General features: G+C 43.8%; 1 protein-coding gene across 2 annotated transcripts in view; it reads left to right on the top strand.

Annotated features, from left to right (window-relative positions):
- Hdac8 (histone deacetylase 8) overlaps positions 1-26,553 on the top strand; it is a 218,255-nt gene that overhangs the window by 181,822 nt on the left and 9,880 nt on the right. For both annotated transcript variants that reach the window (XM_085684504.2, XM_048417771.3), the window contains one exon: positions 13,466-13,571. In XM_085684504.2, coding sequence (XP_085540630.1) covers positions 13,466-13,571 — 106 coding nt within the window. The remainder of the gene's footprint in view (positions 1-13,465; positions 13,572-26,553) is intronic.

The following is a 26,553-nucleotide window of genomic DNA, read 5'->3' on the forward strand; positions in this document are numbered from 1 at the left end:
GTTCCAGGTGGTTCTGGCTCCTAACAGCTGCACTCCTGGCCTAATGGGGAAGAAATGCCAGTAAACAGTAAGACAGAATGAACCAGAGGGCTGCAAAAGACCTTGTGGGGGCCCAAAGGAATAAATAGGGAATTATGCCTTTGGAGACTCAGTGAAGACTTCAAAGAGGTTACATTTGAGCTGAGTCTTGAAAAATTAGTTGTAATGATTTAGGTCGAAAAGGGAGGTATGGGCATTCTTTGGAAAGGAGACAGCCAAAAAGCAGGGCCATATGACAAAGCATGAAGGAGCACAGGATCCTTTTATAGATGGAGAGTAAAAAAGTGCCCATTAATGTACCTAGTATTGTTAATAGTTTAAAGTCAGACTTCAAGGTGGACGATCACTCCTGCTTACTGGTTCTCTGTGAACTTTGCTTCCCTGCCTTGCTTTTGTAACTATCTGTTGTCCATTTCTCAGGAAACTTAACTCCAAAAGCTGATCTAAAAGATGCCATTTCATTTTGCTCATCCTAAATTGTGTGACATCACACTGGCCCCTTGAATGGTTTAACTCTGTGCTATTCCAGTTTTTTGAAATTGCAAAAGAACTTTTCCCCCTTAGAGTCAAACCCAAGAAAGCTTAGCCTACTGTGGAAAAAAAAAGGCATGGAATCTCTGCAGCCTCTGGACTCTGTGTTCGACTTTGGCTGCGTGCGTCTATTGACCAAATGCTATATTTGTTTAGCTGCTAACTGTCATCTTCATTTGAGGGACATTAAAACTCTGTTGGTTGAGTGTGGCAAGGTGATGAATCATCCTTATGTGGACTCTTAAATAAACCTAGGGGACAAGACTAAGTGTACCTTCACTAATCAGTTGATAAGCAATGCTATAGAACCTTGAAGGGACACGACAGCCAGACCTGCGTTAGAGGCTTTTGTCATAGAAGCCTTGGCTAACCCCCTAGAGATTTTCTCCGGGTTTCTTCCTTTGATCCTTAGAAACAATTCTTGAAGGATGATGAGGTAGAGATTCATGTCCCCATTTTATCAGTGAGGAGACTGAACCTTGAAGGATTAACTGATAGCAAGTGGCTCCCATGTTGGAAACCAAGCTCTGATAGCAGTGCTGAGGAGCCTTCCTGCAGTGAGTGGGCCAGGGCACTATCAACACCTTTATAGGACAGTCAGCCACACTAAGGTCACCTCTGTGGACCGGATTCTGCATGCTCTTCACAGGGAGCTCTCCTTCAGTGGTACCTCTGGATGTTGGCCATGTTTGTCCCCAACCCATGCAGCAAAGGAGATAAAGAGTGATAAAGAGCACCCTTGGCAAGCAAATCCCCCTCTAAGACATAAGCCACTCACTCCCTTCTCACCAGCATGATCAAGTTCACCCTGTATAAATCTATTTTAGTGTATTTTAATTGCTTGTAAACTGAGTGTTTCCTGGATATGCCACTGACCATGAATAATGAGAGTCATTTCAGTGACTGGGTTTTCGAAAGTGAATGGGCAAGCAGACAAGAAGGGCTGCTCAGAAGTGAGAGTCGTTTGTTAAAACCCGAGCAGGAGCGTTGCTCTCAGCCTTCCCCAGGCTTGTTTTGTTTTCAACACGATGGCACTAGAGCCGCCTGTTTTTCAGCTACTCTGGCTGCCCTTCATTTTTTATGCATCTCTCATGTTAAGTAATGCCAGCTGTTGTCAACAACCAGGCACAACTGGCCACATGTCAGAGTCATTCATTCACCCAGCAAAACTGGACAGGCTAGTACAGATGTCAGGAATACACCAAAAGCTAGGGTCCAGTCCCTCTGTGGGGTGGGCAATGCCTAGTAAAGGAAAGAGATACAACAAACTGTTGTGCTTAAATGTGATGTGTAGAACACTGGCCAGCGAGCTGGGAGGTGATGGGAGGAATTTAGTCTGTCTTGGGACCTGGAACCATGTAGCAGAGAGCTAACCTTCAGCAGGGGTCAGGGGAGAGAGTGGAGTTGAGCAGATAAAAGAGTGGGAGAGACACTACACTTCAATGGGTCCACAGAGAAAGGGCCTCAGACCAGCCTTGGTATAAGATAAGGCTCGAAAAGTCCATTGGCTAGAACAGACTGAAGGCCTTTGTGTGTCTTGTTTTTGCATTGGACCTGGCCTTGAAGTCAGTGATGGAGCCTAGGATAGTTCTTAAGCAAGAAGAATGACATGATCAGTTCTGAATTTGTGACAGAAAACTCAAAGCCTGTGGGAAAATGTGTTACAGGCTGACTCCAAGTGCATGACTTTATTTGGCTTCGTCTTCCCTATGGCCTGCAGGAGCCCTTTGCCTGCATCTCTGCAGTGGCACTTCTTAGATCACAGCAATTGATCGTTTTCAGAACTGGCTCTCCATTCACTCGTGAGGACAGGACCTGAGTCTCATTCTTCTTCTCGTTCCTAAGCACATGGGCATGCTTAGGAATCATACCTTACTCATCCTTTTGAAGACAACTCTATTGCTTCCCATCTCCTCATGTGCCTTACCTATTGTCCAGTCCTCATGCTCACAGTCTCCACTTCCCACTTCAGAATTCCCATCATCCTAGACAGGCAAGTGCCCTCTGCCATTCCTTTCATGTAGGTATTCTTGCCAGAGTCTGCATTCTCTACTGCATGATAAGCCTTCAAGGCCATAGGCCTTCACCATTGTCTCCTAGCACCTAGCACAGTGCGTGCGTCTGCCAGGAGAAAAGTATCCAGTGTTGTCAGAGTCTACAAAGTATATCAGGAGAGAATGGCAGTCCTGGGCGTGCCCCAGGCTCGTCCTATCTCTTCGCACACAGTTAGACAGAAGGGATTTATTTCATTTGTTTTTTGAAAAAAAATCATTGTTCATCAAACAATGAAAAGATCACAGTGAGGGATATCTTTTAAGCCAGAGCATTGAAAGTATTTTGAAAGCAGAAAACCTACTGCCTCCAAACAAAGCATCAGGACACTAACCTGGTCAGGGTCATAAATTCAAATCTTTGCTAAGGGGCCTGTTGCATGGTGGGACTCACCCATGGTGCTGAGTGAACAAAGAAAGGTGGGCATTCTCCATGAAGGAAGTTAAACTGGATTAGGTCCACTTGGAGCACATTAAGCTTTGTAGACCAAGAATTCAAGTTTTCCAGGTGGGAACATTGCATGGATAATTTTAAATGCAAGTCAGAGAAGGTGACAAATTTCACTGGGGCCCAGAGGTACAAGGTCCCTGCTGAGATTTAATCAAAATGGCAACAGAAAATGTGTGCTCTTGCAGAAAGCAAAAGAGGCTGAAGATATGACAGAGAATTGAGCTTAAGATACAGATGAAGGGAGAGGGTCTAGCCTAAGAAGGATGGGGAAGCAATGATGAACAGGGGTGAAGAGGATATAAAGCAGATGGGAGCTTGGCATGTGATGATAGGAGATCAAATATGATGAATGGCAACTTAAAAGAAAACATTACATTGAACAATTAGGTCACTATTCATCCTTGGTGTCTTCCCTCACCCTGCCCCATCCCTGGCACAAGAATTAGAGACCATGCTCAGGAAAGCATTCTACCATGGAGTTCTATTTCCAGTCCTTTTCAGCTTGATTTTGAGATAGGATCTCACTAAGTTGCCCCGGCTGGCCTGGAACTCATTCTGGAGCCCAGGAACTCATCCTGAGCTTGCAATCCTCTTGCCTCAGAATCCTGAGATTATAAGCTTGCCATACCAGGCCTGGCTAACCACCAGTCTCCTAATACAATAATAGCAGATATAGATAGTGCCAACTGACTTAAGCTCCACCATCCCCACCTTACACCCCCCTTTGTATACAAAAATCGAGTATGGTACATTTTCCTGATGAACCTAGAACCAGCCTCAGAATCCTCCTTAACACAGTGACTCCAGCAGCTACTACCAATTAATGAGACCTGCCACTAAACTGTAATTTACCAGGGTATAGCGAAGAAGCAAAACTGCAATGTGATGAAGTGTCTAAGAAATGAAGGTACCAAGGCATTGAGGAAAACATATCAGGTAGCTTAGGGATATAGAAAGGGCAGTATATTACTTGGCATAGTGTAAGGATTCAGCCAAGGTAATGGTTACTTATCCTCCAGCAGAATAAGTTTCCAAAGTCATCTCAGTATTTGTCCAGCAAACAAGCCAGATAAAACAATACCCCTATGTATTCCCATCTTTTATCCCCATCCTCGGCCAAAGGAAAGCTGAATGTAAAAAAAAAATAAAAAAGCTTCATGTGTAGGCTTGTTTCCAAACTATTCATTTGATCAGCAGAGACATATGCTATAACCAGAGTTGGCCCGGAATGTATTTATGAAGGAGGAATTCTCTCTAATAGTGGAAACTTGAGGATCCACAGTGATGCGGGAATGATATTAGTCTTGGCCAGGGTTCTTCCCCTAAAACCACGCCCTGAAGAAAATTTTGGCTTTCAGGGAAAACCCTAGAGAGGTAGAAACCCCTACCTTTGTCTCTTCTGACCGTTCCTCTCAGGTGCCGAGCATCTCCTATAAGCCAGGCACTGTTCGTACTTTTTATGAATTAACTTATTTTCTGTCATCTTGTCGTCCTTTCTTCCCACCAGTTCCAATTTCTCATTCCCCCTGCCCATTTTTCGTAGTTACTTTCACTTGATCCTTCTCTTGATCTCCCTGTCCTTCTTTCTGACTCCAGAGTTCCTGGAGCCGGGCTGAGCTCTTCTGAACTCACCCACTTTGGTCAGAATAGACACTTGTACAGAAATTGATTTGACTTACTATCCATTCCATTCAGAGCTCTATTTCTTTGTGTGGTCGAAAGGCCTAAGATGAAGGAAGAATATCTAGCACTAAATAATGCTGTTTGTTGAGAATTTGCTGGAAGACAGGTACTGTTCCCAGTTCTTTCTGTAAATCACCTCATTTATATTATTGCAACAACCCTATAAACTGGGTTCTGTTATTTTCCTCACTTTACAATCGAGAAAGCCAAGAGATGGAATGGGTGAAGAACTTTCCTAAGGTCACACAATTAGTAAAGTGTACAACTGAGGTTAAAGGTTAATCACACATGACTCCAGAAGCTTCTGTCTTTAGCTAATTCATGATTTGTGAACAACCCACTGGGCTGAAAGTCTGAAGCTATGGGTTCAAGCTTACAGCTGTGATAATAATGGTATTATCATTGGGATCTTGAACAAGCCACCTAACTGGTCCAGTGCTCCACACACTGAACAAGTACATTTATTACCAATATTTTTTACATTAATATTTCTTCCTGTTTCTCCTGTTATTCTGTCGTTCTCTAGATTTCCATCTTTAGAACTGTCACTGAATCTTACATTTACTCTGGCTTTTCTAGGGGCCAGGAGCAATGCTCAGCTTCTAACAATGCATGCTTATATGTGCATACACATTGCTGTGCATTGGCTAGTTCAGGAACTCACTAGATAGTTAATTACACAATCAGGCTATAGATATGGGCACAAGTCGCTTCTAAGTTCATTAGCTAATGAAATAGGACTTGTTACTATTGGGCATATTCTCTGATTAAATATAAATAGTACTCTAGTGAGATAACATTTCTGAGTTTATCTGATTGTCTTGCTTAATAAACTTTTTTCAATAGCAAAAGTTTTAAAAATTAATTTAAAATTAATAAAAAAGAAAAAATGACTTAAACCGTCAAAGTAAGGGCTGGATACAGCTCAGTGGTAGAGGCTTATTTTGCATGTGCGTGGTCCTGGATTCTATTCTCAGTACCATAAGAAAAAATATTGGAATAATAAAACTATTTCCATAACCTATTCACTTACCCCATCATTCATTCATTTAAACACACAGTTTTGGGGTATAAGCCTCACTATTAAGCGGCTCATAGATACTGGCACTGGCCAACAAGTAAGGTGAGGAGTGCAAGTGGGGTGTACCTGAAGTTGAGGTGCAAAACAGGTTTTCATTCTAGCACTAACAATCTGCCTTGTCTTCCATCCACCTAACATCTTCTCTACAATAGCCCGTTTCACCCTAACCTCTGGGTCATGCTCTGGATAGTCCTACCTTCCATCCTCTGCCTGCTACCAATTGCCTTTGATGTTCTGCTTCCTGCTGGTTCAATCTAGCAACTAATGGAGTTATTATTTTTGTTTGTTTGTGTTGTAAAGCCATGGCAATAAAATTTACTCCCAATAATACCACTGCAATTTTATGTCCTTAAAATGTACCATCAACGACATATGTAATAACTGAATTTCCTGTAAACAGAAATGTTTTTCTGGGAAAAAGCGGGCTTTTTCTGTTTTCATCCATGGTTGGATCTAGGTTCTTTGATGGAGTAATTGGAGATACAGGAAAGTTTGAGATGCATCTTATGAGACCGTGTTAGAGTTCAAAGTGCTCATATTATGTTATTCTGGTTCAGATGAGTTCTACGCACAAGGTGATGCAGGACAAGAAGTGCTCTTTCTGGCCAAGGCCCAGGTTACAGTCAGAGGCACAATGTTCCCAAATGGAGAAGGACAGAGAAAAGCCTCCGGTCTGTAAGAAAGATTGGCACTAACCCTGATTTATCTTGATAGAATTAAAGACAATTTTTAGAAAAAGGTGGAATTTGAGTTAACAATTAGAGTTCGAGAGTCACTCAGGATATTCCAGGAAGAGGGCTAGACAGAAGCAGTACCATTATTTCTCCGACTGGCTGGGAGATGAGAAGGCTGCTCTAGCCCCAGGGATGAGTTGCTGGTATAAGAAGCTGTAGCCCTTTAAGCATCTTCTTTACTGCTTCTAATCTGAGATGCAAGAGGCTTCTGTTCACTGCGCCCTTTCTCTCTGCTGGCTTTTTTGTCCTACTGTTCATGACTCTTCTCATCCCTCAAATATCAAATATCCTTCTAAATATCACTCTTCCTCCAACTGTGTGCCTTGGTCCTCTGTCAAGACTTCTTTCTCACACACTGCTGTCATGTCTTTAAGTCATCTGCCAGACGTCATGACCCAGAAGATGCCACCATTGTCATGTCAAACCCAACAGACACCAAACCCATCTTCCCTTGGCCAGTCTTTCATTGCCTACTAATTTATCTCAGTAACTCAGTTTCTGTTGGTGTCACTGAGATTCACCCACTCATCCTGACTCAAAATCCAGGAGTCAGCTCCACTCCTTGCCAAAGTCCCTTCCTCCACAGCCAACACAGTGCCAAGTCCTGTTGAGTTTCCCTTTGGGTATCCTGTCTACTCCACCCCACAGCAGCTCTGTGGTTCAAGTCCCCATTGCCTCTCCCTGAATACCACTGTGCTCACCTCTACACTAGTCACCAGCCTTTCTGTGCTTGAACCTGCCCAGTGCTTATCACAGAAAGTTCTCTCTCCTCAACCTGAAGTCAAGGCTTTCTTTTTCCAACACTGGTGAGCTCATGGGCACTTGGTGGTCCCCACATACATCTTGATTCCATTTAACTAGCCTCTACAATATATACCTCGCCACTGCCTATCTGCTGTCACCCCATCCTTCAAGACCCTAATTCTCCCACGGAATATAAACCACTGTGAAATCTCAGACACACTTTATTCTATTCATGCAACAAATACAAATTGAGCACCTGTTTCTGGCCTTTGTGCCAAGAGGCATGGGTAATATAAAGATGCATAAGACAGTACTTTCCACCGGTGATTCTTTGGTCTAATGAGCCACAAAACAGAACGAAATCCAAATCTCCCTTAGGCTGCTCATGCCTCCATGTTGTAGGATCTTTCCTCAATATCTGTAAATATACTCAAGATGTTCTCATCTTAAGTTTCACTTCCCCAGCCCCATACCAGATCAAACTCCTTTTTTTTTTTTTTTTTGGTTTTTTGAGACAGGGTTTCTTTGTGGCTTTGGAGCCTGTCCTGGAACTAGCTCTTGTAGACCAAGCTGGCCTTGAACTCACAGAGATCCGCCTGCCTCTGCCTCCTGAGTGCTGGGATTAAAGGCGTGCACCACCACCACCACCACCACCACCACCACCACCACCACCGCCCGGCCCCAAACTCCTTTCAAATACACAAAGTCATCTTAATTCTCCTCTCCACTTCCTCCTGTCTGATCCTTACCCTTCTCTGAGGAAGCCTCTGTCCATACCCTCCTTCCTGTGGACACATGAGTAAGATAACTTCAGCCTTCATCTCATTTAAACTCTCTGGGAGAGAGTTTAGAGCACTGGCTGCTCTTGCAGAAGGACCCAGGTTCAATTTCCAGTACCCACGAGGTAATTCACACTCCAGTTCCAGGGGATTCAATGCCCTCATGTGACCTCCAAGGGCACTAGGCACACATATGGTGTACATACAGGCACGCAGGCAAAACAGTCATGCACACGAAATAAAAATAAAATCTTTAAACCCTCTTAGAGATTTGAACTTGTTACCAGATCTGTTTTCTACTCCCTCTGCCCACCCCAGATGTGTTCTGGCATGCCATGATTTTTATCCTTGACGCTCTTCTCTCTTGTTCCAGGGCCCCCATCCTGCTGGCCAAGGCAATCTTCTCTGCTTCCTTAGCTTTGCTGTCACTGTTCGTCCCCAAATCTCTAATACATATGGTGTCAGAGGTCTAGCCTCCCCTTACACTGAGCCTACTATCTTACATAGACCACTGTGGCTGGGATCCTGACCCGGCATGTGCTCCCCGCTAGAATCACCCGTCACACCCCCCAAACCTTCTACTGGGTTCACAGGCTGGATCTTCTTACTGTTCCTCCCTGGAGGCCAGAAATCTTTCACTCCTCCTTTCCTTAGTCCCCGTATCCAAGTTACTGTTTCATCCTGGTGATTCTATCTTTGAAGGTTTTTTTTTCCCTTTTCATTCCTCCCACAGTGTCCCTGTCCCAGTTCTATGAGCAACCCTCAGGGCTGTAGCACCAGCTTGCTAACTGGTGACCCTACTCACATTCATTCCTCAAATTCCAACAGTCTCCACATGGGAGCCAGTGAGCCCTCTCATGCGCACCGATATCCCATTCACTTCCTGTGGCTCCTCCAAGCTTCTACTCAGTGTCCCACAAGTATTTATTTACTGCCTATGAAGTGCAAGTATTGTTTTAAGAACTGGCAATATGGCAGGGAACAAAACAATATTCTGCCTTCATGGAGCTACTAGTCTGAGGTAAAGGCATGACTTGGCAGGGCCTACCACACAGTTCTTGCTGGCCTCCTAGTCTGCTGGCCTACAGATAATTGTACCTAATTTGGTGTTTTTCTGCTTCAGGCTCCTTGCCTTTGCTGGGCTCTGCTGGGGACTATCTCCTCCCCACCTGTATCTTCCTTGGCCAGACCCTCCACATGCAGTCCCTCTGGTGCACTTTACAAAGGTGATCTCCAGGATAGCATAGTCTCAAATCTTAGCTTTGGGCACAATATCTGTGCTTTGATCTCATCTTAAAATGGAAACAATGATACATACCATATAGGTTGGCTGTGAAAATGAAGCTCAGTCCATAAGAATGCTTAGGTACTTTACGTGCATGACAGATAGTAAGCCTGTAATAAACACTGACTGCCATTACTTTTATTTTAGCATTGTTATTGTTATGTTATTATTGTATCACTCATCTCACTGCTCTGTGGTTCTCTCCCCTATTAAGCATTCCTTATTGTCTTTGTACCCTAGTGACTAACCTACTCCAGCATATTACTAAGTCCGAGTTACTAAGTGTTAAGGGAAAGATAGAAAGGTCAGCTGATTTGGGTCTGTGGCTTGGGTTTCCTGTGACCAAGCAGGATTATGGTAGAATAACAACCTCAAAGGCTCCCACTGCTATCTTTTTGACCAAGGATCTAATTGTGTGCTGTTTTCATTGTGTGCACAAGAGCTGCAAAGGATTGAGCAAGAATGGAGAATTAAATTGGGTTGAACTGAACTGGAGACAAACTATTTACTTTCCTTTATTCATTGACTCGTGGGGTCAAGACTCAGACCCTTAAAGCAGCCATTACCTTCAACCCCCCAGCCCTTTGCCCTGCTGCATACCTTCCATTTGCCCTGACTCCACACTACCATGTTCCCCTCAAAACTGTTTCCACTGAAGCCCAGGAAGCAAAAGGAGTGCTGCAGGAAGAGGGGAAGGGGTGGAGAGGGGTTAGCACCTCCCTTCTTCCTTTGCTGAGATCAAAGCCAGTCTGTTCCCTTGAAGGTCGGCTAGCCCCTTTCATCTCCTGCCCCACCTGCCTGGATGGGACTGCAGTGTGCCCATTTCCTTTTCTCCTGGAGCTGGAGGGCAGTTCCAGGGTGGGGTCAAGAGCTATTTCCAGTGCTAGCCAAATCCCTCCACCTCAACATCTTTTCTGTGTACCATGATCATGTTTCCTCTCCACCTCAACAATCAGTAAGAAGTCACAAGTAACTATGAGGGAAGTGAGTTCCTCAGCTGGACCTAGGCTAACCCAATGGCTGAAGCAAATGAGGAGGCCAGAAGGCTTGGTCTGGAAGAAGGAACAGGCTCTTCTTTCTACGCCTCACCCCTGAGCACTTCGCCCCACATTCCTCAGAGTCTAGAGGGGACAGGGTTAAGCAAGGGCCTCTTGCCCCCAGGAGAGAAGAATTCACATTTATCAGAGTCCTACTATATCCCAGGCTCCAGGTTGGGTCCTTTGATAGATATTATCTCCTAACAGTCCAAACAGGTCAGCATTTATCATCCCTGGGGTGGAAATGACGAAACAGAGATTAACAAGCTTACCCCAGGCACACAGCTAAATCCAGGCGCCAAATTCCAGCTGTCCCTGACCCCAACGCCAGTGCTCACCCTGTCACGTTGTCTCCAAAGCCCAGGAAAGCTGTGCTGAGGTGACTCTAAATTATTCCACACAATTAACCAGACACGGAGGTAAACCCTTGGCAAATTAGCTTGTCTCAACATACATCTAAGGGAAAATATTGGCAACTTGAGTTTGACTCTCTGGACTGTGCAAAGAGAACATGACAGAGTTGGTAGTCTAGCAGAGAGGATCTAACAACTGAAAACTTAGAACACAGGAACAGGGGCTTTAAATACAGCCTATGGTTTCAGTTGGCCTCACCCAAGCAAAATCTCCAAGACTGGAAGCAGCCAGCTGCCATGCATAACTGCCTTCCAACACAGGGACTTTCTTAAACCATCTGAGTTGCCCCGAGGCCAAGAATAGTGCAACTTAGCAGGACCTGAGAAAGAGTATTTGATTGGCAAAGGTAGAAGTTTGGGAACCCAGTCTTGGCTGTTACCTGCTGTCAGGCTGTCAGCCTGCTTCAGCAAAGACTGGTTTTGGTTGTTTTTTTTTTTTTTAATGACTCTGTCCAATGTGTGGCTCAATCAGTTAAAGCCAGGTGCAAATGAAGCCAGGCTAAGAGGCTTAATCCTAGTAGAGCTGTTTTGTCACAGGCCAGGTAGGTCTGGCCCCAGCTGACCAAGTGGTTAGCAGCCCTGTGCTCTTTGCCAAAGGGGACTAAAGTGTGGGCAATCACAGTAGGTGTTCAAGTGAGAATGTGCTGTTCCAAACCAGTGTCTGCAGACAAGCAGCTTACAGCCTGCCTTGCTGACCAAGGAGCCGCGGTGTCGGCCTTGCACATGGAGACAGCAGTGGCTCCTTTTATATCTCGCCTAGGCACCCTGCCTCATATTTTTCTAGTGCTGTGATGCCAACGGTGTGGGTCTCCCCGAAGAGTTGCTTTGATGCAGCTGCCTGTATTCTGCGGCTCTAAGCCTGTCTTTCCATTCCCATGAGATGAGCACATCACTTGACACTCCTCAGGAGAAGAGGCCGCCACACCTGTTTAAAACCTTCTCTTCTACAACTTGAAGTGAGGGGCCCTCCTTGGCTAAAAATAAATGCTTCTCGAGTTTCTTCAGCCATGATGGGAGGGGGAAGTTTCTGCATGTGTCCCCTTACCATACCCCAGGTAACCCTGTTTTTCTCCTTCATGTAGGGATTTAATAAAGACAATCTCTACTCAAGGTAGTTTCCCTCTCTATAATTTGGGGTGTTGGGAATCACAGAGTAATCTCTCTGGCAAAGGCTGAATGCCTGTCCCTTTCTGGATCAATTCACATACATGGCCTGAGAAGCATTGGCACAGTCTTGGGCCTTTTCCTTTCAATTAAATGTATAGGGTATTCATTCTTCCATGGTATGCAAAAGCTATCTTCCCCATGAAATTAATCTCATGGATTCCACAAAGACACTGTTAGAATCTCCAGATTGTTCCCCAACATCTCCCACGGTGCCAGATGTATGTACAGCCAGACTCCTAACAAGGATAATGTAAATGACAGTAGCAATAACTGTGGGTTCTTTGAGTGGCATCAAAGTCACAGCATAGCAAGATCCCTGTTTCCATGCCTGCTATATATACTGCTTGAGGTTTTGTTTTATTTTGTTTTCAGGAAATTTGGATTCCCTGGTTTACTTACAACCTAACAATGTCACTATTGAAACACATCGTGTTAAGGACCATATGCTCTCTCTCCAGAGAGTGCACACAAATACTATTTCTGTTAAAAAAAAAAACACAAAACAGAAATCGTAGCTTTGCATATTTCCCATTCAAAGACGGATCCCGTTTGAATGGTTCCCTTTGTCACAGAGTTTTTCCCCAAGTGGGCCCTAACAGAAGCTAAATCAGATATCGTGACTTACCAAAGGTCACAAGGGGTCATCTAGTGAGCTAGAAATAGAATCCACAAGCCTTTATTTTGATTCCTTGACTTTAAAAACATAAATTTCACTATAAAGAAAGAAAAACTTAGAGTCTTAGTAGACTTACTTGCCATTTCTGGAGCAAGGAATCCAAGGCAACAAAAGCTAATGAATGGGCTGTGAGGGCAAGAGATTACTAAAACTCTGCCTTCCTTCAGAGAGTTATTGACAGTGGAGAGAGGGGAGGGTAGTCACTGTTGAAAAGTCTCTATCCCATGCATATGAATATCTAGAGGACCCTTCATGCAGTTGCCACCATGTCCTGCATATGACATGCAAGCCAGCACTGTCTATCTGAAGGGGGGAGGGCGTAAGAGAGGCACCGGCAGAATGCTCTGGCGGTTGGCAGAGAACGAAGGACAGCTTTATGAAGGAGGTGACATTTGAGCTGTGCCTGCAAGATGGGGAGGTTTTTCCACAGGCAGCATGGATTGGGGGTGCAAAAAAAGCCATGAGTTCTAAGTAAGAACAGAGCTGGAGAGAGCTCAGTGGGCTAGCGTGCTACAGCGCAAAGAGCTACGGTTGGAGCAAAGCAGCTGAAGCCTAAGCAGAGGGGCCCTTGACAACAAGCTCCCAAATTTCATTGTGGCTGTCACTGAAGGGCTGAATGAGTGAGCACAGTGATGGACAGAACTTCCTGCCACATCATGCCACTCTGCCCTTAGAGGCTGCCCTGGCCTTGTCAGGAATGGTGAGTTTCGTTCAATTGTCCTGTTTGTATGTGGTTTGGTTTGGACGTTTTATGTGGTTTTGTTTGGTTTTTAGCCTTTCTCTTTTCCTTACAGTTTTTCACAGCATATGGTCCTGATTATGTGCTGGAAATCACGCCAAGCTGCCGGCCAGACCGCAATGAGCCCCAGCGAATCCAGCAAATCCTCAACTACATCAAAGGTGAGCGCCACCCTCCAGTCCTGCCCTCCTTATTCCACCCAGTGTGGGGTGGCCTGCCGCTGGGGGCTTCCTCAAATACCATTTGTCTTTTGGCAACTAATCATTCCACTTCTTGGAAAGGAATCCTCTTTTTGGCCTGACATCTTGTAGCCTGAATTCTACACAAGCCACTCTGGTTGAGATTGTCACTTGGCTGGCTAATGTCACCTTCAGAAGAACAAAAGGTTCAGCTTTAAGACAGTTCCAAGGAAAAATCAGTTCTAAAATATTCTGAGAGCCTTTTTCTTTGAAAAGGCCAACAGTAAAACCATCTTTAAGGGCTAGGGTTATGTGGCTCAGGGGCAGAGCATTTGCCTGCCATACTATCTCCAACACTGTGAAAAAGCAAAGCAAAACAGAAAAACTCTTTAAGTTTAGGGAAGTTCAAGTGAATTTAAACTTGAGGGGTTGAGATAGCGAAGGAATTTCTCCCCCAGACATTCTCTTGCAGCATGGTCTAGGAGAGCAATGCGAGTCTATGAAAGTCCAGTGATTAATCAGGAGTAGAGCTGCTGCCGTCTGCCCCTCCCCCAAGTTATTCTGCCCCCAGGATAGAGAGGAATGGTAGTCAGCTCTGCAGTCCACCAGCTCTTTGGGGGTCCTTCCCTCAGCTTTGCTTTAGAGTGCCCCTTACTGCTTCTCAGTTTCTTCTTTAAGACTTGTTTCTCATCTATCGTTTGTTTTACGTATTTAGAACAATCATTTTTCTGTTAACTGAGAGAAAGTGTGTGTGTGTGTGTGTGTGTTTGAATCTTATTTGCAGAGTTAAGAGGTCATAGATATCATATTGCCTGTCCCAAAGAGTGAAATTCTCTTGTTTATTCATAAAATGACAACGACAGTGCCAGATCTCCCACTTCTGACTCCTCCTGGGAGTGTAATCGTGTCTGAAGAGGCCAGCTAAAAGCTGGGGTTCATCTAAGGGAGTGTGTCATAGTCTGAGGGTGTTCGCTGAAGGCTGTGTTCACTAGCAGAGTGTACTTGGTGACAACAGCAAAGTAAGGACTGTATTTCCTAGGTTCTTTTGACCTGAGAAAATTTTCTGTGCTAATGAGCCTTAGACCCTCAGTTATGCTCATAGCTCTTTGCCTCTTGTAAGCTCCTGTAACCCAACCTTCTTCTGCCTCTAATGTTTGAAATTACCTTCCTCTGATCTCCCAATGGCGGTTACCAATTCTATAAGTCCTTACTGTCTATCAATCTTTCTCCCTTCTCCAGTCTTTTTTTGTTTTTTTTTGTTGTTTTTTGCTTTTTTTTTCAAGACAGGGTTTCTTTGTGGCTTTGGAGCCTGTCCTGGAACTAGCTCTTGTAGACCAGGCTGGCCTCAAACTCACAGAGATCCGCCTGTCTCTGTCTCCCGAGTGCTGGGATTAAAGGTGTGCGCCACCACCGCCTGGCCCTTCTCTAGTCTTTAAGTCTTCTAAATTTCTTCTGTTGCTGACTCTTCACACTGTGCTACAATATGGATGAAGCCTGGAGATCTGCGCCCTTCCCCCTGGTTTCCCTCTGCTCCTCTGATCCAGAAAACAGCCCCCATTTCCCTTAAGATTGCATCTGGACTAGTTTCTCTTGTTACTTTTTCTCCTGCCTTACCATTTTCCTATCCAGGCTCTAAATTCTGGAAGCACCCAGACAAAGCACTAAAAACAGAAAGCACACACACACACTACCAGAGTATCCTGCTCTTACCTCATCTGTGTGTGTGCCTTATGCCCTGGCCTCCATGCACACACTCCCAGGCACGTCACTCCAGACAGTGGTGACATTTGCTGCTGTGGAAACGAAACGGCAAACAAGAGAAGACGTGAGAAAGGTAATGTAGAAGGAAATGAGCTAGAAAGGAACCTGAGTGAGGAGTAGGTGAGGGTGAATCGAGATAAAAAGTGATGCTAAGGGTTAGTTAAAACAAGAATAATAGAGTCCAGAGGACACGGAAGTCACGTTTTTGAACTGTATTAGCGGATGAAGGCAGTATTGGGATAATAACACAATGAGTTTCAGCAGGGAGAAAGCATCTGATCCAGGAACTTAGTTCTCAAAAGGGGCTGCGTGCAAGCAAAACAAGATGTGGCTTTAACAGCATTCTGTCTAAAAGAGAATTAGAGACAGTCGTTGACACAGGGTTCAGTATGAGTCACCGGGTCAAGGTGGCCTCCAGAGATGCTAATGCAGTATCGACCTCACTTTAAAAGGGCTCTAGACAGATAGGAACGATGTTGCAGGAGGTCAGCCAGTCTGGGGGAAGCACTGGAGCCCAAGCTCCAAGAGGTCTGCTTAGAGGAACTGGGGCTTTCTGGAGAAGAGAAAACTCTAGGGGGGACATCAGCCCTGCCTCATGTCTCTCAACAGCGAGGCTGTCACAGAAAAGGACAGGGTCTAACGGCAGGAGGGCACAGGGGTGGACTCATGGATGGATGTCATAAAAGGACTGATTTTCATTCAGAAGGAGGAGTTTGCAATGATTAGAGCTATCTAAAGTGGAACAGGGTGTCCAGAAGAGAATGAGGGCTGTCATTAGAGGTGGAGGGAGGGGGTAGAAGATGACTTGGCTAGAAGGGCCCCTGCCTTGGGAGAGGGCTCCTTCGGATGCTAAGATCCAGGACATTCTACATTGCAATGAGCATAGAGAAAATGAAAAGGATCTAGTGAGAGCTTAGGTTGGCTGATGAGTCACTGTGTTGGGTTGGGAGGGCATGCTGAGTGGAGGAGAGAACTGACATGGAGAGGCGAAGTCAATAAGAATAGGTGACAAGGAGCCAGGAAGGTGGGCGGCAAGGACAGTGAATATAGAATACCAGAAATCTTCAGATTTTTCTTCACTGTTCTGTCCCTCTTACAGAGTCTTTGTGTACCTAGCCGTGCAAATTAACAAAGCACAGGAATCCAGAACTGAAAAGAAAATGCATCTCAGCCTAGAAGAATTGAGGTTAGAGAGAAATCTAAATGCTGTTCAAAATGGCCAAGCTAACCTGCTATACTGATACTGTGCCCCTCAGCCTAGTGACGCAGGCTGCCATCAGATAGTGTTGCCATGACAATGGTCAGTGTGGAAAGGCTTTTGAGTTTTCTGTATTCTGAAAGATTTCCTTAACCTGTCTTCAAGACTGTCATTTGTTCTTGCATGTAAAAAACCTCAGTGCCGCTGGCTGATCCTCATTGTGCCTCCCCCATCCCATTAAAAGCCAAGAGTACGGTACAGGTCCCGGACTGTTTAGGGAAGGTGAGAAACCATGGAGGGGGTAGACGGATTCAGCCACTTTGCAAGGGGATTTATCCCCAGCATGTCTGTCTAGTTGAACTTGTTCAGCCTTGCGTGTTTTTTGTTTGTTGGTTGGTTGGTTGGTTGGTTTGGTTTGATTTGGTTTTTCTGTTTTCTTACTATAGCACTTAGAAACATGAACAATGAGATTCTAGCCTATTGAAACTCAAAGCCCAGAAGATTTCTCTTTACTGAGTTACATGCATTCTACATACTACAGGAGAACTGAAGGCAGAAGCAAATGTAGATTGCACCTAGCCCATCTTTTCTGCCCATCAGAAAGAAAGAAAAAAGACAAAAATAAAAACACGGAGAGTCAACTTAAGTCACTCACTTTAGACCCGGCACAGAAAAGGTCTGTTTGCTTGACCTTCTTGTGCCAGTGAACATCCTAAAGGCCTACTTGACTGCTCCCAAGAACGTTCACATTAGAGAGTGCATGACTGAACATAGCTCATGACTGCTAGTGTGAAATCGTCCTTGCCCCATCTCCACATGCTTGGAGTTGTTTGCCTTTCCTCTGGTTAACATACTCCAGAGGAATTAGCTCATAGTGAACCTTCCAGAGTTGGAACAGTGCTGATGTGATCAGTCCCTAGAGGGGCCCAGCTAGCTCTGCACGGGGGAAATGGGCTAGAGGTAGGAGCTTGACTGCACTGTAGTACCAATGGCATTTGAAGCAAGTAGGGGCCACCTGGGGCCCTGAGCTTCGTGTTTCAGCCAGATTCAACCGGCTGCAAAGAGGGGAGGGTCCACTATGCTCTTATATGTGGGGGAATTAACACTGGAGGTTTCAACACATGCTTAGGGTTCCCAGAACTTGTCTTAAGATACAGGGGGAAAAATGAGTGGGATCGAGAGAAAAGGAGGAAGAAGGGGAGAGGAGGAATGTACGAGAGGGCAAAAACAAGGACTTAGTACACCTGCCCTTTCCAGTCCTTGCTGAAGACAGCAGCCGCCTCTACAGGGCAGGCTGGGGAGGGACCAACAGGCTGGTCTAAGTGTGCAGAGAGAAGGCACAGGTGAAATAATAAGAATAATGGCTACTATGTCTCTTCTAGATGAAGAAACCAAGGCTCAGGGAGAATAAGTGACTTAGTCAAGATCCCCTCCCTTCGTTCAGCAAGTTCTTACTAAGCACTTCAGTGTGAGTCACATTATGCTATAAGGGTTAGCACCAGCGTTTGAACCCAGGGCTGTCTCAGTGGGAACTTAGGAGTCAGTCTCTGGCCTGTTTGGTTCCCCTCCTCCTCTGTCAACTCTACTGGCCATCCCTGTGTGCTTTATCCAGTGGCCCCACCCCCATTAAACCCGGCTCAGTGCACACTGCTTACCTGGCTCCTTCTGTGCAGCACCCACACAGCACCCGAAATCGTGCGTCTTCCTAGTAACAAAAGGAAAATGTCCATGAGCAACCCCGAAAGTTCTGACCCTTGAGCTATGCCTTTTAGTGCTCCCCGGACCTCCACCCACACCATGCCTCCATCAGTTTCACCAAGCTGAACTCGAGCTTTGAACTCCATTCCATGCTAAGTAGAGAAGGACAGGGGACAGAAGGAGCTAGTTCCACAGCTGCTGTCCCCTCCAGTGTGCTGTGGTGGCCAGCTCTAGTCTGCCGTTTACAGCTCCACAGTCCCATACTGAGACCCTTTGCACATCTGCTGCTAATATCCTTCGGAGAGCTAGTGTATAGGGGATTAAGGAAAACACACCCCCTGTTCAGCTTTAAGTCTGGAGGTAGCATCCATCTATGGGTTGGCAATGAGGCTCAGACTTCAAGGACTGCTGGAGCCCTCAGCTCAAAAAAGTTCAGCTCTGCCTGAAGAGACACTACCCCATAGAAAAAAGGCTTCCCCACACACCCATTCTTGCTGCCTGTAGCAGGAAGAGGGGGTAGGAGGCAGAGTTGATTCCAAGGATAGACTGAGCATTTGCATTCCAGTTTCTTGGAAGGACTTTGGAGCAGGATTGGTGGAAATCCTGAGCCAGTTTGTCTGGTTTTAAGTAAAGATCTCTGACATCTAGGCCTTATCTCCCCTTCCCGCTCCCTCCCCACCCCCCACTGTTCTTTCTTCTCCAGGAGCTGGCCACCTGCTTGTACTTTCCCACTGAGCAGACTCCTCTCCTTACTTCACTAAAGAATATAAGAAACGGGAAGGTTTATTGTGGGTTTTGTTGCAAAATAAGTTACAAAAATGGCATGTAAAAATTTTCAAATTCTAAAAAAAAAAGGAGGTTAATCCTCAAAGTTACAATAAATTAGCAGCTTAAATTCAATATGCCGTGAAATGAAGGCCATTGGCAGATTACTTATGAAAACTGGAGATTTCTACCTAAAACCATGAAGGAAGAACTAACTGCAAGCGCACCATACACTCATTGTGCTGGGTACTTCACATATACTAACTCATGAATGTCCTTATGGGGCAGGAGACTAGTAAGCATGGGCACAGTACACCATGCTTGTGATCGCATAACACCAAATGGCGAACACTCTAGATTTGAATCCAGGGCTGGTGACTGGCCCCCACTTTGATACCAGCGCCTTGTTGTCCCTACCAATCATCTCCCACGTGCTTTTTCCCATCGCTCTTTATAATCCCTTCCTATCCTTCATGGGCTCCCAAATGAATCCTGAACCCATTAAATTTTAAGAGGTACAATTCTGCCTTCACTTAAAGCTCAACCCAATCAAGTTATTTTTGAACCTCCCACGGTGTCATGAGCTCTAGGGGTGGCTGAAGGCATGATCTCTGCTTCCGGTGATTAACTGAGAAATCTGGAGGACAACACAAAACCGAAGCCCCTTGGGTGAATGTGGATATCCTAGGGCTGACACTGCATAGAAGCCGCTGAGAGTAAAACTTGAGGGAGATGACTTCCTGGAGGCTGGAGGATTGGAGTAGAGCAGAGTACAGAGGCGATGTTCTGCAAGGGACTCTCAGAAGCGTGAGGACAGAGCTGGCTGCCCTGGATTTCAGGCTGAATAGTCTAGATCACATACAAAAAAGTAGAAGCCATTCCAGTTCTGGAATGAGGATATAACATGATATAGTCACGCTTGAGATGGATCATGATGGTATGGTCTAAAGGTGGGCCTGAGTGAACCGGGACAAGTGCTGAGAAGTGCCGTGGAAAGAGTGTCACTAGTCCTTGAGGTAGATCATTTATAGAGAGAGGATCAAGGATAAGGGGAAAAGGACAATGGCTCTGGGCTTTCCTAGATAAGCACAAACTAGGACTTGGTAGCTGCCAGTAGAGGAGGCCTAGTTTTACACAAACACATGCTTAAAATACCTTATTCTGTTCATAACATATTCTGTTTCGATATACTGAATTTGAAGTATAATGTTAATTCCATCTAGTGTTTTTATGTGGAAAAATTTGTTGCAGCCAACTACAAAGAAAAATTTTGGAAATAATTTGGTAAGACAAGTATTATTATATGTTAAGTAAAGAAAACTCAAAATGGTTTAATGCCATTGAGTCTCAATTTTATATATATATATATATATATGCATATATATATATGTATGTATAATGAATGTATGAGTATGTGGCTATGCACAGAAAAACATTCAAAAGAAATGATAGCAGTAGCCATCTTCAGTAATAACTTTTTGAGACAGTGTTTCACTGTTTAGCCCAGGCTGGCCTCAAACTCATGATCCTCCTGCCTCAGCCTCCATAGTGCGACAAGTGCTGCAATACCCAGATATCATCATCTTCAATGATACTTTGCCAGAGTACTTTAACAGTAGTTATCAAGGATTAAAATTATGGATAATTTTTCTTTCCTTTTTGTTCTTTTTCTATATTTTTCAAAGTTTTTAACATAAATATATATTGCCTCCCAGTCAGAAAAGAAGTAATATGTTTTTTTGTTTAAAGAAAAAGACAGAACTGGGGAGGCAGCTCAGTAGCAGAGCAGCTATGTAGCCTTCCAAAAAGTCAACAAAACTTTAATCCTTAATTTAGATCCTATTTTCCAATTCCAGATTATAAAATATGGCTACCACACCTACCTACAGACCATTCCAAGGACTTGTCGGGGGGGTGGGGGGGAGTGTTTTAAATACTCCATTTTCTCTAGGTACCTCTATGAATTCTAGGGCATTCCATTTACCTCAAAAAACAAATCATCCTTTGTCTGGTGATGTAAATCCTCTTTTGTCCTCTTTTGTCCTGGGTAGGAAATCCAAATGTTTTCTTTTCCAAAGTATCTGTACCCCCTAAAGCAGCTATTTCAATCTCTCTGGGTTTTGCCTTCTAATCACCTGGTCCTTCATGGTCGTGAGTGCAATAGCTACATAATATGTCCTACAATCAAGTAGAATGATTTCTCATAGTTTCTTCTTCTCAAAATCATTTCACATAAAGGCCAGGTGTTGTGGTGTACAGCTGCAGTCCTAGCGCTCATAAGGCTGAGGCAGGAGCATTGATGGTACATTACCAGAATTTGCTTTATAGTGAGACCATGTCTCAGAAAAGTAATTAGGGCTGGTCAAATGGCTCAGTAGGTTCAGATTCTTGCCACTGAGCCTGATGACCTGAATTCAGTCCTTGTGACCCACGTGTCTACCAAATGGGAAGACTGGTTCCTGCAAGTAATCCTGACCTCCACCCACATATATATATATATATATATATATATATATATATATATATATATATGCATACACACACTAGATAAATAAATGTAAACAAAAATTAAGCAGAATTAGTTCTTTTGCTTTTCCATGTGAACTTTGGAATAACCTTGTCTAATTCTATAAAGTGATTTTGATAAGATTTAGAAAGAACTTGTGTTAAAGCCTATACTTCTTTTGGATATAATTGAAATCTTTACTATGTTGTTTTCCAACCTATAAATATAGCGTGTCTCAACTTTGAGATTTAGACTTTCTTCCTTTTTGTTAATTTTGAAGTGCTGAAGATTGAACTTTATGCATCTTTTATGTATGCTAGAGCAACCACTATACCTCCAAGCTACATCTTCAGCCATTTTTACTTTTTTTTGTAATTTTGAGACAGAATATTACTAGATCACCCAAGGAGGCCTTGAGCTTCAATCCTCCTGCCTCAGTCTCACACATACCTGGGATTACAGGAGTAAGCCACCATACACAGCTATATTTTTATTTCCTTCATTAACATTTTGTAACATATAGTAAAAATATCAATCTACCAAGATATAGCAATCCAAACTGTGTATGTGTCACACATCAGTGTCTTAAAATACATGAAGAAAAACTGATACGGTTGTACAGGGAAACAGAAGAGTCATCACTGAGACCGCGAAGACAACCCAGCAGTAGACTGCTTGCCTAGTATGTGCAAGGTCTTAGCTCAACCCTCATTTCAGCAAAGAAAAAAAAGTCCATAATTAGAGACTTCAGCATCCCTTTCTCATCAATAGACAGAAAAGAGCTAGGATATAGAAGAGTTCAACCATGCTACCAATCAATAGGCTTTAACTGACATTTATAGGTTACTCCAAACAACAGAATACACGTATTTTTTAAGTTTTAAAGGAACATATAACAAGATAGGACCATATGCTCAGCCATAAAACTAATCTCAACCAATTGAGAATAATTGAAATTACGTAGAATGTATTGTCAAATTGTAATGGTATCAGCATAGAAATTATAGGCCTCTTGCAAAAGAAAACTCCAGACCTACATAGCTTCACTAGATAATACTAATTCTACTAAAATGAAGAATTAGCACCAATTCTATATTATCTCTCGCAAAAAAAAAATAGAAAAGAAAAATCTGCTGCTGTTGTTGTCTGTGTTTTTTGAGAAAGGTACTCTCTGTCTGTGTAAGCATGTATCTATGTGAGAGAGAGACAGAGACATGTGTACACAGCCATGTGTGTGAGTGCAGACACATGTGCGAGAGTACACATATGTAGGTCAGAGGATACCTTGTTTGAGACAGTGTCTCTGTTCATTGCTGCATATGCCAGGCTAGCTGACCTTTGAGTTTCCAGGCCTTCAGCCTCTGCTCCCCCCACGCCACAGTAGGAGCCTTGGGATTACAGATGTATGCTATCACAGATTCTGGGGATTTGAACTGAAGTTTTCGTGACTGGGGTAAGTGCCTTACACACTGAGCCTTCTTCTTTCCAGTCCGACAGGTTTTGCTATGCAGTCCTGGCTGTCCTAGAACTCTCTATGTAGACTAGACTAACCTGAAATTTGTGGTAATCCTCTTGCCTCTGCCTCTTCAGTGTTTACTTCAAAGGCATATGCCACTGCATCTCCCTTCCTCAACAGGGAAAAATCTTAATAAAAAATTAATCTCCAAAGCATGCACTGCTATATGATACTGAATGATGAAATGGAATGTTTTCCCTCTAAGCTCCAGACCAAGGCAATCTTGCCACTCTTATTCAAGATAGTACTGGAATTCCTAGCCAACACAATAAGGTAAGAAAAGGAAATTTATAAAAAAATATCGATCAGAAAGGGAGAAAATAACATTATTTCTATTTTATTATGAATGATGGCTTATGTCAAAAATCTAAAGGAATTTATCAGGAAAATACCTAGAACTTAAAAAATATAACTCTGTTCAGTCTTTTAAAAAAGAAAAAGTATTGAGCCAACCATGGTGGCTCATCCTTGTAATCCCAGCTACTGGGGCAGAAGGAATCCCAGTTTGAGGTTTGCCTGGGTAGCTTAGTGGGATTCTCTCAGTATTTAAAAAAATGGGGGCTGAAGGGATGATTCAGCAGTTATGAGTACTGGCTGCTCTTCCAGAGGTCTTGAGTTCAATTCCCAGCACCCACATGGTGGCTCACTGTGTCCATAACTGTAGTACCGTGAGATCCAGTACCCGTGAGATCCATACCAGAAGATACCCTCTTCTGGTATGCCAATGTAATGCAGACGAAACATCCACATACATAAAATACATACATGCATGCATGCATACATGCATCTTTAAAAGATAAAAGCAAAGAAGACCATCAAGATGACTTGACCAGTAAAGACACTTGCCACCAACCCTGATGATTTTAGTTAGCCCCCTGGTCCCACAGAGTGGAAGGAGAGAACTGACTCTCAAAAGTTGTCCTCTGGCCTTCACACATTGCACGCATACACTGTGACACACCCACACACCCACACATTATACACACACACAATCATTCTATAAGTTCTGTTCCTTTAGAGAACTCTAACACAGACCCTATCCCAAAATAAAGAGTCAAAAGAAAATTCTGGGGCTACATATATACATACATACATACATACATGTCCATATGCATGTATGTATGTATATAGAAAGGGGATTTATTAGAGTGGTTTACAGGCTCTGTTACAACTGGTCCCACAGTGACCATCTATCAATGGAACATCCAAGAATCCAGTAATTGTTGAGTCCATGAGGCTGATGACCTCAGCTGGTCTTCTGTGTAGGTCGGAATCCTGAAGAAGTAGGCTCTAATGCCAGTGAAGGAATGAACTTGCAAGGGAGAGTGAGGGCAAGCAGGCAGAGAGAGAGAAAGCTTCCTTCCTCCGTGTCCTTTATATAGACCTCCAGCAGAAGGTGTGGTCCAGAGTGAAGGGGGATCTTCCCACCTTAAAAGACAGACTAGAAATGGATCTTCCCCCTTCAAATGATTTAATTAAGAAAAAAAAAATCCCTCACAAGTGTGTCCATCCACTTGGGTTTTAGTTATTTCCAGACATAGTTAAATTGACAACAAAAATAGTCATCACAGGGTCATATTAAATTACCCAAGCTAAACTTTAACTTCCTATGTAGCCTAAGCAGGCCTTGAATTTACAATCCTCCTGCCTCAATATATACCAGTGCTGGGATTACAGACCTGTGCCATCAAAGCCTGGCTTCTACTGAAAGATTTATTTTTAGGTTTATATAAGGTTTATATGAATAATATATATATTATATATATATAATTAAAACATCTGGGTTCTATAGTGAGCCACCATTGATAATTTAAGGACAAAGAAAAACCCCTCATTGCTGCTTAGCAGTACAAATTGATGCTCCCATTAGACCTCCAATGATATACCACCCCTTGGCAGGAATAGAGGTAGCATTTTTTTTTAGACAGAGCCTTTCTGTATAGCCCAGGCTGGCCTCAAACTGACAACCTTCCTGCCTCAGCCTCCTCAGTGCTGGAGTTACAGGCCTGCTCCACCACATTTGGTCCTTTTTCACTGCTCCCCATGTGACCTCTACTAATACAGTAGTAAGTGAGCCTCCTTGGTATTCAACTGAAGTGGCAGAGGAGACCAGACATTGTTAGGCTAATTGTGCCTATCATAGAGCTCCTATTCTGCCGGAACAGGATACACTATGAGCAAATAAACATTTAGTGATGAGTAGCGATTAATTCAGAGGAGCGCCACTTAGACCGTGGTCAATAAAGTCTCTCTGAGGAAATGGTGTTTGAGAATTTTGGTTTAATGAAGTGAGTAAATTTGAAAAAGTGAGGTGAAGGGAAAAGCAGGGTTAAAGCTCCATGGAAGGGATGGTCTCAGTGTGTTTACTGTAAATATTTTCCTGTACATTAGAAGTACAGATATCACATGAAACTCTTTTAAGTTAAAAACATTTAATTAATGGCTGTGTGGTGGTGGTGCACACTTGGGAGATAGAGATAGGTGGATCTCTGTGAGTTCGAGACAAGTCTGGATTGCAGAGTGAGTTCCAGACAGGCTCCAAAGCTATGCAGAGAAACCTTGTCTCAAAAGAAAATTACGCTTTTATGTGTGTATTCAGAGGACAGCTTTTGAGAATGAGTTTTCCCTTTCCATCATGGATCAAATCCTGGTTGTCAGTCTTGGAAGCCGGCTGAGCCATCTCACCAGCTTGAAACTTTTGAATTTCATAGGTATTATTCTTTATGATGAAGCTGTTTAAAATAAGTTTATATAAGAAAGGTTTCTGTTGTAGCGTGTAAATATAAAGCTCCTGGCAGTGTTGAGCTGAGAAGTACAGCTGTCTCTGGAGTATTTACGATTTCCATTCAATAGGTGAGAAAATCGAGGCTTTCTGAGGTTAATCTAGGCCACACAAGAGGAAAGTGGGGGTATGGGATTCCACCTGGAAAGGTGAGGATTATGCTCAAACTTAGAAGAGGAAATAGACATTTTTTTTCTTCTGCCTGGTGAAGCTGATTATCACACAAAACAAATCAAAATTTTTTCAAGAGCAGCCGGCAGCACCAATATGTTGAAACATTTTTGCATTTGTTTTCCCAAAGCATATGCCTAAAGCATAATACTGCACTCGTCGTCCTCCAGCTCCTAGTGCTAAAATGATCAAGGAGCAAAAGGAAGGTAGGCGTTTATTAGAGAAAATAAGGTAAGGCTCTCAGAGTTCTGGAATTCCTAGCTGATGACAACTTTTGGTCTACACAGAGACCCTTTAACCATCTGAGGTTGGGAGCTGTCTAGAGCTCAGCACCAAATGAGGGTCATTTGATTGCAGAAGTAGCAGGCCCTGCTCCAGAGCCTGGTTGCCTGGGGGCAACTGATAAAGGAGTCTCTAAAAAGTTGCTACAGACTCCACAGACATGCAGCCCCCTGCACTGCTCCGCTCTACCTGAAAGGGGACATTCCCACACCACCGGCACCAAAATGTCACAACCTTTTGAGAAAGAGAAGCATCTTTATGGGTCCTGGTTTGCCCACATCCTTC

This window comes from Myodes glareolus, chromosome X, assembly GCF_982192425.1.
Source record: "Myodes glareolus chromosome X, mMyoGla1.1, whole genome shotgun sequence".
NCBI classification, from domain to species: Eukaryota; Metazoa; Chordata; class Mammalia; order Rodentia; family Cricetidae; genus Myodes; species Myodes glareolus.